The sequence below is a fragment of the Artemia franciscana genome, unplaced genomic scaffold (genome assembly GCF_032884065.1).
Source record: "Artemia franciscana unplaced genomic scaffold, ASM3288406v1 PGA_scaffold_74, whole genome shotgun sequence".
Taxonomy (NCBI): Eukaryota; Metazoa; Arthropoda; class Branchiopoda; order Anostraca; family Artemiidae; genus Artemia; species Artemia franciscana.
This window is the reverse complement of record NW_027062709.1, coordinates 733,808-749,202: the sequence shown is the minus strand read 5'-3', so window position 1 is coordinate 749,202 and position 15,395 is coordinate 733,808. Positions and strand designations below refer to the sequence as shown.

The following is a 15,395-nucleotide window of genomic DNA, read 5'->3' as shown; positions in this document are numbered from 1 at the left end:
ACAATTAAAAATTTGTCTTTGAACGATTTTCTTAAATACCTTTAATGACGTCATCTTCATAACAGACATGACGACAACTAACTTCATGACGACGTGACGACATGATGACATGACGTCACTCGACAGACCCACAGACAACTTATTTTTATATATATAGATTTGAATTTTTTGTCTTGTTAGTTGTCTATGGTCATTGAGCTTCGTTGCGCCATCTTTTACGATCTTTCACCCAGCACCTTAATATAATGTTAAAAAAGAAAAGAAGGCAACATGGAAAAATAAACAATTAGCCCAATTCCAATAAATTGATAGCCCCTCTTAATTGAATTTATTTGATGTTTATATCTATATAGTCACTGTATAGTTTTATCTGAATGCTTGAAACAATATGACTTCCAATGCAAACACAGAGAGTAATGGACTACCAAAAATCATGGTATTCAGGCCAACTTGGGAAGAGTTTAAAGACTTTACTAAATATATTGCCTATATGGAATCCCAAGGAGCACACAAAGCTGGCATTGCCAAGGTTAGTACTGCTGAAATTTAATATCAGTGGTGGTCTAATCCATGCTAGAATGTATGTTGCTTGTGGGGTAGGGGAAGTAGGCCTATGTTATGAGGTGAATTTCCAGCTCTTTTTTATTAATTTGCTTAATGGAAATCAATGCAACCCACAATTTACCCTGTTGGGGGAGAGGGACCAGAGATTAGTAATTGAGATTACCTTCCTAATGTGCCATTGAGGCCTTTAGACTCACTCACTTTCCTTGACAAGCCTAATTTCAAAGATGGATCAAAATCCCTCATCTAGAATTTTACTGTGCCTTTTCATGCTTTCCATGCTATTCCCTTTCATCCCTTTCCATGCTACTCCCAAATGTAATAGCCTACTTGGTACCATGCAAATTCTTTATTATACCCTCTTTGTACCTTTATAATGCCATTATGTTCCTTTGGCGTGTCAAATTAAGGTAATAACATAACTTTTAATCCTAAATCTTTTTGATGATATTTAATGGTCATACATTCAAATCCAGGCTATTGTGTTCTAAACCATTTTAATCCAGAGTTCTCAAGAAGTATTTTTTAAGTGGTTGTATGCAGATGAAGTGATTGAAAAGTAACTAATTATAGATTGCTTTTATTCTAGGAAATTGACCAAAAATGACACAAAATTTAACCATTTTTTTAAGAAAAAACAAAATTAGTAATATCAATCAATTGCTTTTTCTAAGTATTATTTTCTTCCCCATTGTTGATCATTGGGTAAAATTATGACAGTTCATATAAATGACTTACCAATAAAGTGAACATACCACTTGATGCCTTTTTTCTTGTTCTTTATAAATATAATAATTGCTTCTACTGCAAATTTAAATTTAAGCACTTTTTGAGCTTTGAAAAATGACAAATTTTCAATTAAAGTATGAGTTATTGCTTGTTTTTGACAAAATAATACTATGTTTTCTCAGCGCTGTTTTCTTGTTTGTTTTCAACAAAATAATGCTACATTTCCTCAATGCTAAAATTACCATTTTAAAATGTATTTGCATATATTTTAAACCTTATAAATCTGGATTGAGCAAAGTTGTGAAGCTGAAAACAATTTTGTTGTACTTTATTCAAGCAGAAGATCTATTTTGCAAGATTTCACATTTGTAGCACAAATATTTTTAAAGGTCATTGAAGGTCGGGGCCCTCTAGAGGGAGAAGGAGTGTTGGTGAGTACTTCAAAATACCTTCCTGGGACATACTTTAGCCTTTAGACTCATCTCTGAAAGTTTCATTTTCCTAACCTAACCCCTTTCCAAGATAGCCAAAAGTCAATCAACTAGAATTCTACCATTATTTATAATAAGGTCAGATTAGGTCAAAAAGTGCTTAAATTTGCAGTAGAAGCAATTATTATATCCATAAAGAAGATAAAAAAAGGTATCAAGTGATATGTTCACTTCATTAGTAAGTCAGTTATATGAACTGTCTTAAATTTATTGATCCTAGATATGCCTACCCTAGGTCATATATAGGAGTTTACTGGTTGTTTTTTTTTTTTCATTGTTTCCAATTTCTTATGTTTAAAATCATGAACCAATTTTTGCCAAAAAAAAAAACAGACAAAGGAAATACAAACTGAAATACAAAAATTAGCTAGCTTTTATGTATAGCCTTTTTTAAGGCTATTTTGCAATAAAGCCTTTTTTAAGATTAAACATAACTATCCCCATAGAGATTAAAAAAGGAACAGTGGCCAGATCCTTGCCATGTAGTCCACAAAAATGTCATTCAAAACCAAAATCTCATTCCAAAATGTAGTCTGACTCTTGGTTAATTACAAAATCTATGTAGATATATACTTATACACATACAATCAACAAACAATAATAAGAAATAAACAATGAAAGCACATGTAATATCCTGTATCCACAACAAGGTTGCATTGCTGAGAGAGCAGAGAGGACTAGCAGTGAAATTTTAGAGAACCTAGGTGTATTTTATTTCTAAATACTACTTCCAAGTTCTAGTTCCAAGACTACTCCCATTACAATATGGTACACAAGGGGAAATTTGGAACACTAGCTGTTTACTACCATGGAAATTTTGTCACCTGAGAGCTGTTTTGCCCAAACTAATGCTTTTTGTAAACCAAGGTATAAATTCCATCTTGTGGAGCTCTATGTGCTATATCTAATATTTTGATAAGAAAATTTTAGTCTAAGCAGAACTTGCTTATTTTGCTTCTGTGAACTGCTATACAGGTTTCTTGTTTCCCAACTTTGTATCTACAGTGCATTAAATGATTTTAAGTACCACCAAAGCCAGAAAGCCTAACCTTGTACTATTCACTAGGCTGGAGATGCTCCAGTTATGTAATGCTATTGGAAAAGAGTATCATTCACCAGCTTTCTCATAAGACCTTGCAAAAGTTTAGATCACAAGAGACTATTAACCAAAAAGTGCTACTCAGTGATGTGTCAGAAGTTTGCATAATGGAACCCTGGCCAATTCCAAAGGGGGTTCCCTCCTTTTGTTTTCTCAGCCAGTTGGATAAACAACTTGAGGTGGTAAAACTATGGTGCAAAGTACCATTATTTTTCTGGCTAGATCTTTTTTAATAAGGTAAACAGGCTGGTGAAAATATATTACCTTAAATTGCAGCTAGGAGCAATCTAAGGATTTCTTCTTGTAGAGCTCCAGAATGATGACTTGAGTCATATACAAAGTTCTTTAGTGACCAGCTGCTGTTGCATGATCAGTACCATCCCAATTGAGTTTACACTCTCTAGAGGACAACTTAGTATCCAGCCTTTGTTTGAAAACATCAATGGATTTAGCAGTAACTGTTTCATTAAACAGTTTGTTCTAACTGTTGACAATTTGTGATGAAAAAAATTGAGTTTGGACTTCAGATATTGATATGATGTAAAATCAATGAAAGAAGATCACTCACAGTTGCAAAAGAACACAACAAAAAGTAGCTTTAATAGCAATTTCACCCAAATCAGCAAGCAAAAATGACAAGCAAGTTGGTAAAACATATCCCCCCCCCCTCACCAACATTTTGGCTAGTGATGCTTTTGTTTGGTACCAGACCAAGTCCATGGGAAGTAATTGCTTATACCTCTTTGTCCCAGCCTTTTATTTCTGTACACTTGTCAAAGAGTAACTCTTCTACAGTTGCCACTAATTATATATTTTCAAATTATTTTCTTTAACTGCCCTGCTATGATAACTCAACCTCCAAAAACACAAAAGAAGAATTAAAATAAATGAAAATGTATAACTAAATACTATAGGATATTCTAACACCTTATATTCGGCCTATATTTTGGAATACAGGTAGAATATACCGAAATTCCTTATTTTCTTTATTGTTTCTATTTGTCACACTTTCTTTTTGGTTGTTCAATCTTGTATCTGGGGGAAATTTTCTTCAGCGGGAATATACTTTTGGCCCCATCAAGTAGATATTTTCATGCATTGTCATGTGCTCCTTCTAAATCTGTCAGCACCCATTATATTTATCCTTCTTTAATGGACTTTTGTGCATATGTAACTTGTTTCATGATGATATCTGTAGTTAAATGGTTTGTTTTGAATCTACCTTGTTTTTTGGTAGAATGTTGTTAGCCTCTGAGTGCAACTGTACATAGCTGTTAACCATTTTCTAAACATTTTTTCAAGGTTTGGTAGCAACACAATGGGTCTGAATAAATTTGTATCATCTTTGGCTTTCTCTGGTTTGACGTTTGGTGCCATTGTAGTTTTTTTTTTTCTTTTGTTTGTGGATTTCATCTTCATTTAGGATTGCTTAAATGGCTATGTTAGGAGTGTTTTCTCAGAGACTGTATATTTCTTAGTTTGTCTTTGACTATTTATCTCTTCTGCTTGGGTACACCTCTTTTGCCTTAATTGCCTTAATTTGCACTTCAGAGTGATATTAAAGTCCCTACTGGATCTGTTTTGCTCTGTGTCAATGATGACAATGTAATGTAATGTCACTGTGTTAAGGGCCCATGGGCATGCTGTGAGAGAGATTTTCTGGAGAGATGCAATTAAAGCCCACTTGGTAACAGTGGACATATGGTAGGCATGATCCTGAAGAACCACTCTCCAGCAGTTTAGGGTTGACACCACTGAACAACATCAACTTCAAATAGAGTGTGCAAGATGGTTAGGAATAACAAGCAGCATCCTCTTCTAGCAACACACTCATGAAAAACTTGTATCAATAATCAGTGGGTGGCTGAATGGGACAAACAGTCCCATTTCTATTTCCATTGCATGTTGCTTCATTCTTTGTTGTCTGGACTTGAAGGATGCAGTTGTGGGTGTAGTCACCATTTTGTCTTTAAGGCTGTTCCAATGATTAATGACATATTCAGCAAAATAGTTTTGCTGTATTTGTATCTTCACAGTATGATTAGAAAGTCTTTGCAAATGGCCACTTATATGGTGCTGACATGCATGTTCTGTGAAGAGAGTATTTTTTGGCTGGCTATTATATTTATAGGTCAGCATCATGTCACCACACTGGTGTCTGAAGACAAGTGTTTGGAGTTGCATGTGCTTCCAGCCTCTCATTGTGTGGCATACCTTGGAGACCATTTATGCATTTTGTGGCATGACTTTGAACACCTTTAGAATAGAATAGATTATGATTTATTGGCTAAAATAGCACACAAGCTAGCATAAGCATGTTAATGATAAAACAGATGTTAAGGGATAAACATAATTACATAGTTGAATCAATTATTGAAATGCAAAATAAAATAGGGAACAAAAGAGTTTTTGTACCTCATAGTCAACATTTGGGGACACAAGTCTAGTTGGTTATTTGGAGCTGTACAAACATTAGCTCTTGTATTAGGAAGGATTGGGAATTTTCTTTGAAGGGAGAAGAAGACGTCAATGATAGTCAGAACTAAGGTACTTGCACTCAAAGATCATGGTAAGGATGCGGCGTCGTGATTCCAATGTAGTAAGTTCAAGTCAAGCCAAACCTTCAACATAAGTAGTATAGGGTGTCCCCAGTATAATTTTTATGGCTCTTGTTTGAATGCTTTCAATTTTAGAGCATTAGGTATTGATCAACCCAGAGTGCCAGACAGGGCAAGCATATTGAAGACAGGGTTTTATATAAGAACAATAAAATATTTTAAGGTTGTGGATTGATATGGAAAACTGTTTGAGAAGGGATAAAGTTTTAAGGAGAAAACTACCAGATTTAAATTAGTGAAAAGTATGGGACTTTCATTTAATGCCATTGTCCTGCACGCAAAGCAGTTTAACTGCATTTAAGTTTGGTATGCAAAGGTAATTTTTGATTGGGGGTATATTTTTTTTTTAAAAAAAAGGAGAATAGCATTAAACTGCTTTTAGGTATGGCTAGATTGAGTTTAACATTGTCAAGATCATTCTTTAAGTTGCTAGTGAGTGAGTCAAGTTTAACAACCAGAGTATTTGAGGTTCAACAAAGGTTAGGTAATGTCAAAACATACACGAATTTAGAAGTGCTGTCAAAGTTTGGTAAAACATTGTTAAAAACAATCAAAATGCTAAAGGACCTAATTTAGTCCCTTGGGGTGCTCCACAGGAAATCGAAGTAGAACCAGATGAATCTATAATAGGGAGGACTACACATTGCTCACAACCAGACAAAAAACTAACTACCATATGTAAAACTAAGTCTCTGATACCTAAAGCCCTTGCATTATCAATAACTGTCTGATGATCCAAGTTGTCAAAGGCTTTGCTAATATCAGCAAAAACAGCCTCAACATAAGAACTATTTAACTCAAGATGTTTAAAAACAGTGTCAAGTATATAAATCAAGCAATGCGTAGTGCTATGATATGGCCTCAAGCCAATCTGATTTGGGTTGATTCTATCTTGAATACTGTCAAAGAGAAGTTTGTAAATAAAACTTTCAAAAATTCTAGAGAAAATAGAGGTTTTAATATTGGTCTCGGGTCAGAGGGAACTGTTGGGGGCTTGTTTTTTGGTTTGACTATGCTAACATCATTCTTCTAGGAGGGGTAGGTAAGGCATGTCTCAAAATCCAGCATGGATCTGACAACAGTTTTTGGAAAACAGACCAAGAGCAACTGGTAACAAACCAAGACTAGGATTTGCTCTTGATACTGCTGATAGCCAATGTTCATGGAATTCAAGTTGGTCATTAACTAAACACCCAAATCTCTTTCATCATGGTTAGTCTGCAGCTGGATATACAATTGTGACCTCTTGTCAAGCATCATGTATTTATGGCATAGGTTGTTTTTGTCAAAGTCGAGGATGGTGCACTTAATGATGTTAAGCTCCAACAGCCAATTGTTTGCCTAGGTTTGGATTTTCAGGAGATTAGACTGAAGGCTTTGTTGGCCTGCTGGTCCAAAGATCTTGGAATCATCAGCTTAGAGTGTGATGTTATTCATGATTTCCTTCATCATATCTCTGATGTAAGTGAGAAAGAGGGTAGGGCCCAAGACTGTACCCTGAGGGAGTCCACTGACAATTCACATGGTAGTGAAAAGACTTTGACGCCATTAATTTTAAAAAGTTGGACCTGCTGCTTCTGATATGTCAAGAAATTCATGGCCCATTTGACCATGTCAGTATGGATGCTAACAGCTGATAACTTTGCCTTAAGATGTTTGTATGGTACCTTGTCAAATGCTTTGGCAAGGTCAAGTAGTATTAAGTCCACTGATATTCCCTTGTTCAGGGGATCAGTAATGATATAAGATGAGATATTTTTTTTAAATCTATCACAAGCCCACAAAGAGCCTAATTCAGACTTCCTAGTCAACAGATCATGTGGTTGCACTAAAACTGGCAAAAATGCAAAAAAAAAAAAACAGTAACGAAAAAGAAAAATCACAATGAATAATCATTTATGAGTCAATAACTAAACTGTAATTATATAATATGCCAACTGACTTATCAGGGAGGTAGCCATGCTGGTCCAAGGACAGAATGCTGTGGGACAAGAGATATGATAGGATTTCTGCATTGACTTTATGCTCCAGGGTTTTGGATACAGCTTATGAGTCAATAATTCTATGCCTTTGTCCTGTCACCCTTTTTTAATATTGGGTTCATATGCATGTTCTTCTAGTCTGCAGGTGCTGTTTAATTCAAGGGACTTCTGAAATATTTGACAGGGTTGTGTAGATTTTATTTGTCAATTCCTCCAGAAGCCTAGGGTTGAATTATGCCTGGTTCTGCAAACTTATTAGTATCTAATGCCTCAATTCCTTTCTTTACAGATTCTGGGAAAATGATAATATAGGGTTAGGTATGACAATAGTTGTTATGGGAGAGGGGGGGGCATCTGGCTCTTTTGCAAAAACTGATGCAGATTTTTTATTGAGTAACTCAGCAATTTCTTGTAGGTCCTGTCAATTGTCTTCAGACTCCTCACTGAATGTCTAATGTTGTCTTTGCTGAATACAGAGTTCCAGAACCTCTTTAGATTTTTCTTATTACCTCCTACAAGCTTGGACTTGAATTTAGAATAGAGTTGCTTAGTAAGATTGCAAAGTTTATTTTGAACCTTTGAAAATTTATTATAATCATCATCTTTTCCCTTTTGGGCATACTTTCTCTAGTATCAGCTTTTGCAGTTCTATTCTCTACACATCTGAGAGTATGATTTTTATTGATATGTATGTTACCTGAAGCTTATTTAACTTCTCTCAGAAATTAACCCATTGTTGATTTACACTCCCTTGTAGCAAAGGTCACCAGTCCACATCACTCAACCTTTCACTGATAACCTGCATTGTCAGTGTAGGTCCTTTTTGTGTGATTGTTTGTGATCTTGTGAAAGGCTAGATGAACTTAAATGATTTGATCACTTTTGCCAAGCAGGAGCTGGTAACTTATGTTCTGTAGCTGCTCTTTATTTCTAAGGAAGACAAGATCAGGGAGGGTTGGATTCTGGAACAATTGGTGCCTAGTAGGTTTTTCAACTATCTGAGACAGAGACAGGTCATGAAGGCATGTGATGAATGGATTCAGACCACCCCGTACAGGTGGGAAGAATCAAATGTCAGTCCATCTCTCCAAACAAGAATTGGGAAATTGAAGTCACCAGCAACCATTATGTTACATTAGAAAATCATAACTGCATTGTAAAACATTTTAGCTATTGCTCTTTCAGTTTCAAGGTGATATGGGACAGATGGGCTTTCTGTACATGCAACTTACTCTAGTTACGACTTATGTTTCATTATCATGAAGGTCAAAGCGTATTGCCTGAACAATTCTTCTATTTAATGTTTAATTGGAAACCCAAGCACCTATAAAATAAAGCAATAAGCAAAAGCAAGCAATAAATAAGTACTATGCAATAACCACAGGCAGCAAGCAGGGGTGGGTATTTAGCTGGGTCCCAACATTGCATCTCCCTTCTTCACAAGTTGAGCTCGTAGTCGTGGAACTTCTGAGGGGCCTTGCGATCGCGCGCAAATCTGCAAGGAGATTCAGCAGGGCGTTCTGTTCCAAGTGTCTGGGGCACAGGGCGGACACTCGGCAGGAGTTTGGATTCAGTAGCTGGTGGGCTGCTAGCTTTGGAGAGCTTTTTACCAACGCCAGGGTTTGCAGATCTCGAAGCTGGTGAGCTTTGTACATTCCCCTGAGGCGGGAGAGTTGTAGGTGTCATCAATCCTGCTGGTTCGTGACTATCGGGTAGATCCATCCTTTGGTGGTTTCTCGAAACAGGCTCAGAGCATGGGACAGTATCTTTCGCATTTCTACGGTATATGTCCCCAGCTTCTGTTTTGACGTGGTATGATCTGGGGCCATCAGCTGCTGACAAGACTCTTCCTGATTCCCATTTTTTTCCTGGAACCCCCTTGATCCAGACAGGTTGCCGAGGTTGTAGGCTGCACGTATCTTCTGTTCCACAATCAAAATACTTTTTTTGCAGGTTTTGATGGTAGTATCTAGCTTCCTTAAACTGTACTGATGGGACAAGTTTTGGTTTGTACAGCTTGGGATGAGCTGGCAGCATGGACCTCAACTGTCTGCTCATAAGTAGTTGAGCAGGGGATGCCAGGTTATCAACTGGTGTGTTCTGATATTCAAGGAATGCAAGGTATGGCTCAGTTCCACTCTGGTAGGATTTTTCAATAATCCGTTTTGCTGTTTGCACAGTTTTTTCTGCTAAACCGTTAGATTGCAGATGGTGGGGGCTGGAAGTGATGTGTTTTCATTCCCCACTCTTTTGCAAATGTACTGAACTCGGCTGAAGAAAACTGTGGGCCATTGTCGGTCATTAACATTCTGGGAATGCTGAAACGTGTAAAATGTGGCTTCATCCTTTGGATGACTGCTTTGGAGGTCATGCTGGTAAGTTTGTCCCCTTCAAAATAGCAGCTATAGTAATCGACTATGATCAGATGTTCCTCCCCCCTGAACGAGAAAATGTCAGCTCTGATACGTTCCCAGGGGTATTCAGGTAGCTCCGTTTTGATCAGAGGGTGCTTCCGAGGTTGCATTTGTAAGCGGCCACAAGTGATACATTGGCTGATCATTTCTTCAATGTTTCTGTTGATACCAGGCCAGTAGACGATTGATCTGGCCCGTTGTTTCGTTTTCTCCATTCCCATGTGTGAGTGGTGTAGTTATTGCAGGATCTCTCCGCACATTGTCGCCGGGATGACAATTTTGTCTCCTTTCAGAACAATACCGTTGGCTATTGATAGCTCATGACGGGTGTTTTAGTATTTCTGAATTTTCTCAGAACAGCTGGACCTGGTTTCTGGCCATCCAGTAATGATGGTGCTGGTTAGAGAGGATAGTTCGGGGTCGGATTCGGTTGATGATTTAATGCACAACAGTCGACTGTCACTCATTGGTACGTTCTTGAATAGGGTGTGAACAAGGACTTCTGTCTCTCGTTTGAATTCTGTGTCCATCTCAGGGAGTGGGAGGTGTGAAAGAGCATCGGCCACAGGGATGCTTTTTCCAGGCACATGTTCAACTGACAAGTTGTATGGCTGGATCTGTAGCATCAGACGTTGCAGTCGTGGAGGCGCAACTAGAAATGCCTCGAGATAGGATGGATTCGAGTGGTTTGTGATTGGAGAGAACCTTGACTGGCCGTCCGTACACACATTGGTGGAAATGCTTGCATGCGAAGGCAATGGCCAGTGCTTCTTTTTCAATCCGTGAGTATTTTTGCTCGGCTGATGAAAGCAATCTTGATGTAAAGGCACAGATCCCACCGTCGCACGTTAATTTAGCTCCAAGGCCATGCTGCGATGCGTCAACTTTCAGTATGACATCCTCAGAAGTCGGGTTGTAGTATTATAGATTTTTGCAAATGCTGTTCTTGACATTGGCGAATGCTTTGTCGTGCTCTGAGGTCCACTGGAAACTGCCGTCATTTCTGTGCTCTTTTAAAAGAGTTCTGAGTGGGTGGTTCAATGTTGACAGATTTGGGATATATTTGCCAAGGTAGTTGACCATACCCAGCAGTGATTGTAACTCTTCAGGTCCCTTAGGCTTGGGCATTTGGCGAATGGCAAGAATTTTATTTGGGTCTGGTTTGATACCTTCCGAGGTCAATATGTGCCCAAAGTATGGAATTTCTGTCTTGCCAATGATGCATTTTTCTCTGTTAAAACAAACACCTTTTTCACGCGCGACTTGTAAAGTCTTCTCCAGGTTGCTGTTGTGCTTCTCGTCTGTTGCTCCATGGACAACAATGTCGTCGATAAGGAGGCCCAGACCTGCCGTCTCGATAAGCTCAGCAAATATTTCTTCCATCTTTCTTTGGAAGTCATCCTGGGCGCAATTCAGACCAAAGGGATATCGCCGGAAGCGGAACCTTCCAAATGCTGTGTTAAAGGCAGTTAGATTAGCTGATTCGTCGTCGAGTTCCATGCTCCAATAGCCATGGCGTGCATCAAGCTTAGAGATTTTCTTGGAATTTGCGCATTTTATGGCAACATCGTCGAATGTTGGTATTGGGTGGTGTGGTCTCTTGATGCATTTGTTCAGGTTTCTAGGGTCCAGGCACAAACGGAGACTTCCGTCGGGCTTCTCAACAATGACTATTGAATTAACCCATTCCGTTGGTTTTGATACTTTCTCGATAACGCCAAGGGTTTCGAGACGGCTAAGCTCTGCTTTGAATCGATCCTGCATGGATATACGGATCCTTTTTGGTGGCTGTACTGTAGGCTGACAATTCTCCTTCAAGTAAATGTGGCATTTTACCTTCTAGTTTTCCGATCCCTTGGAAGACGTCCTCGTACTCAGAAAGGATACTATCGACAGTTTGATCTGGCTTCTTGGTAACCTCATTCAAGAATTGGATCAGGCCTAGTGAGACGCTTGAGTTCTTGCACAAGAGAGGTTGTTTAGCGGTACTGACGATGTAGAATATGTGGACCTCTGGATCTTGGTTGTCTTTTCTTTGGAGTTTCAGGTTGCAGGTTCCTAGTACTTTGAGTTTGCCATCACGATAGGAAGTAAGTATATCAGAGGTGTTAAGCATAGATGGCTGTGGGTTTAGCATGCTATAGATTTGTGACGGTAGCACGTTGACTTTGGCGCCAGTGCCGATTTTGAAGTTCACACAAGTGTTTTGTTCAACTAGTCTGATGGTAACAATCGTGCTGCTCTCAGCAGCACTGTCTATGGAGTCTATGAAAAATTCTGAGGTTGCCGCACAGTTTTCAACAACCATCAGGCGATCATGCTGGATATTATGGACTGATTTGCTCCTACATGCACGGGCGAAGTGGTTTAATCTACCACATTTCGAACATTTTTTTCCTTTTGCAGGGCATCTGTGTTCATTACTGTATGGGCCACCACAGAAATAGCAATCTTTGTTTGCTCTGCTATCAGTTACTCTCCTACCAACTACATCAACTTCCTGTTTGATAGTCTGCTTTGCTTCATCATGCATGGTTTGTAGTTGTGCTTGGGTTTCCTGGAATGTTCTGCATATCAGGACAGCTCTGTCCAAAGTTAGGCTCCCACCTTCAGCAAGAAGTCTTTCTCTGAGCCTATTATTCTTAAGCCCAAAAATGAGTTGATCTCTCACCATCTCATCTTGCTGGCTGTAGCTGCAATTCTATGCAACTAGCTTGAGATCAGTAATGTACTGTTCAATGGTTTCAAACTCTTTCTGGTTCCGCTTGTGGAACTTGAAGCGTTCGAAGATGGGATTCGAAGAGGGCTCAACATGGTTTTTGAACAGTCTTAGGTACTCAGTTGGATTGTTTTCACTGGCATCCTGAACAACAAAGGTACTAAAAATGTCTCTGCCCTTCTCTCCTACCCATATGAGGAGGTAGGAGCACTTCACTGCATTAGATTTTCCATTCAAGGGGCCACTGAACATTAACTCCACATGCTTGGAGAACCTTGTCCAGACATCTTTCAAGTTAGGCTTGTTCCAGTCGATGAATGGAGAGGGTGTAGATGGGTCCATTGTTCTGACACCATGAACAATTCTTCTATTTAATGTTTAATCGGAAACCCAAGCACCTATAAAATAAAGCAAAAGCAAGCAATAAATAAGCACTATGCAATAACCACAGCTGCAGCAAGCAGGGTGGGTATTTATATGGGACAGATGGGCTTTCTGTACATGCAACTTACTCTAGTTACGACTTATGTTTCATTATCATGAAGGTCAAAGCGTATTGCCTAAACATAATTTGAATCACAGTGTGCATTAAACTGTTGGGGACTGTAGCATGCCTTGCTGAGCACCACACCTACATCCTGGCAAATTCTGATTTAAGCTGAATAAATAACCAGGGACTTTGAAGTAGAAATCATCCAGCTTATTACTACTAGACTTTGGACAGACTTCAATCATCAGAACCAGATCATAATTTTTAGAGTAAACAGCTGGTTTATTTCATTCAGTTTGTTAGTAAGTTGTCAGCAAATGCTTCAGCTATTTCGCCACCATTTACAAGTTGATTTCAAGATACAAGTATAGGCTGCTTAAGGTTATTTTTTCCCCTGCTCCCAAGATCCTGTTTATAAATTGGCATATTTTTCTTTTGGTGTGTACCTGTCTACTTTCTCTAAGTAGGAAACCTGTGTTAGAGCCTTGGCCTTTCTTGTGTCTCTTGAACAGGCTTTTTTATGCTACATATATATTATAAGGCTTGGATTCTTCCTTCAAAAAATTCTGCATCTCTCTGCTGTGAAGGCAATTTAGCACTTTTATTCCACTAGGGATGAGGTGTGTTGCTTTGTGAAGGTTTTTAGTAGTCTTTGTTGGTTGTTGTGTGTATTGCTATTATAGCTGTTTCTTTAAGAAGGATTCTCAGCCTTGTGATGCAGTATTCTTGGTCCTAACTTTCAGAAGAAGGTGTTTAGTCATTGTTTTTAGAATTCCTTCAAACTTGACCTAATTTGCCCTATATTATTAAATCTTGTTATGAAATCTTTTTCTTTGCAATGAATCAACCAATTTTTGCCAGCACAGCATAATGTTCTGTTAGGACAGTGCATATTTTTAAATATCTAGATAATTTGTTTGAGATGAATTGTAGGTCAGTGGTGGAGAAAAGGTTAGTTTTGTAGTTATAATAGGTTTTCAGTTCATGTGGTGTGAATATTGATATTTCTGGAAATTCATTCAATAGACTTTCCAAGAATTGACCTCTTTTGTGAGGTTTCTCTTCTGCCCAAGTCAGGCTATGAAGTCCCTTCCTATTTTTATGCTCTTGTTGAGTATCTTTGATGCTATTTCCATTAGAAAATCTATTGCATATTACTTACCACTAGGGTTGTGATGAGATTATATTATCAATCTTTCTCTCCCTTGAAGACCTATTTTCACCCCAGATGTTTAACATCTTTCCTTAGATGGGCAGCCACATCTTTTCGTTTCTTTCCTGATGACCCGTCTTTTCTGGAAAATTCATATCCTTCTAGCCAAAGTGTGACTTGGGTCAAGTCGTGTTCCTGGAGGCAGATAACATGTACCTTTTTCTTCAGTGTATACAAGTAGCTGTCCAAGTTTCTCTTTTGATAGTGACTGTATGCACTGTTGGATAATCTTTGGTACTGTTTTTATTTGATTTAGTGTATTGTTTTTATCTTACGTGGTTGGTGATAACTTTGACTGTGTTGATTGAATAAGCTTTTAGAAAAGTATTTTATTGCATAGTTCTTTTGTGGTAACTGCTTTGAGTCCTTTGGGTATTTTAGTTTTGGAAACGAAAGTGGTTTTCATGGTGTAGGCTGTTGGGTTGGTGATTGCTTTGGCTATGTTGATTAAGTAGATGGAGGAGGGTTTGCTGTCAGTAAAATTTATGGTTTTGGGTTTTGTCTTCTACCTTGTAGGCTTATGGGTCTTGCTTGCTTATTGCAGTGGTTGGAGTTGCTGCTGGCTGGTACAGTGAATAAGGACAAAGAACTGGCAGGGATTTGAGAGTATTGTGGGCTGCTAGATGATCTTTGATGTCTATCGAGGCTGCATTGGAACACAGTGGAATGCTTAATATGAAAATACTTGAATGTATTGTATTGATTTGTCTGTATGCACTTTGTGGGCCTATGGCTTTTCAAATAGTTATATTTGTTAGGTAATATAGGGTTGGCCATTCAAAATAAAAAGGACAATCTCAACTGTTTATTGGGTGTCCTTTGTCTACTGAGATGGTGGATAGCCTTAACTATGATGGCTTCCTTTTTAGTAGTCATTAACTATTCAGCTTCAGGGACTTCAGACAGTATGGTATAAACTACTGTTTTAACTTCTTCCTGGTAGGGTTTTCATTTTCTTTTGTCACTTCGGTGTTTCCAATGGTTGTTAGGGAAAATGCTGTGTTGGCTAAGTACTTCTTCATCTGTTAAAAACTATGCACTATTAAGTCGATATTTTTTAGCCCTCTTCCTTTTTC

General features: G+C 38.3%; 1 protein-coding gene across 1 annotated transcript in view; it reads left to right on the top strand.

Moving 5' to 3' along the window:
• The first annotated feature begins 250 nt into the window (after positions 1–250).
• LOC136042179 (lysine-specific demethylase 4B-like) overlaps positions 251–15,395 on the top strand; it is a 71,195-nt gene continuing 56,050 nt past the window's right edge. Inside the window, exon 1 of the mRNA XM_065727112.1 lies at positions 251–529. Coding sequence (XP_065583184.1) covers positions 389–529 — 141 coding nt within the window. The 5' untranslated portion in view covers positions 251–388. The remainder of the gene's footprint in view (positions 530–15,395) is intronic.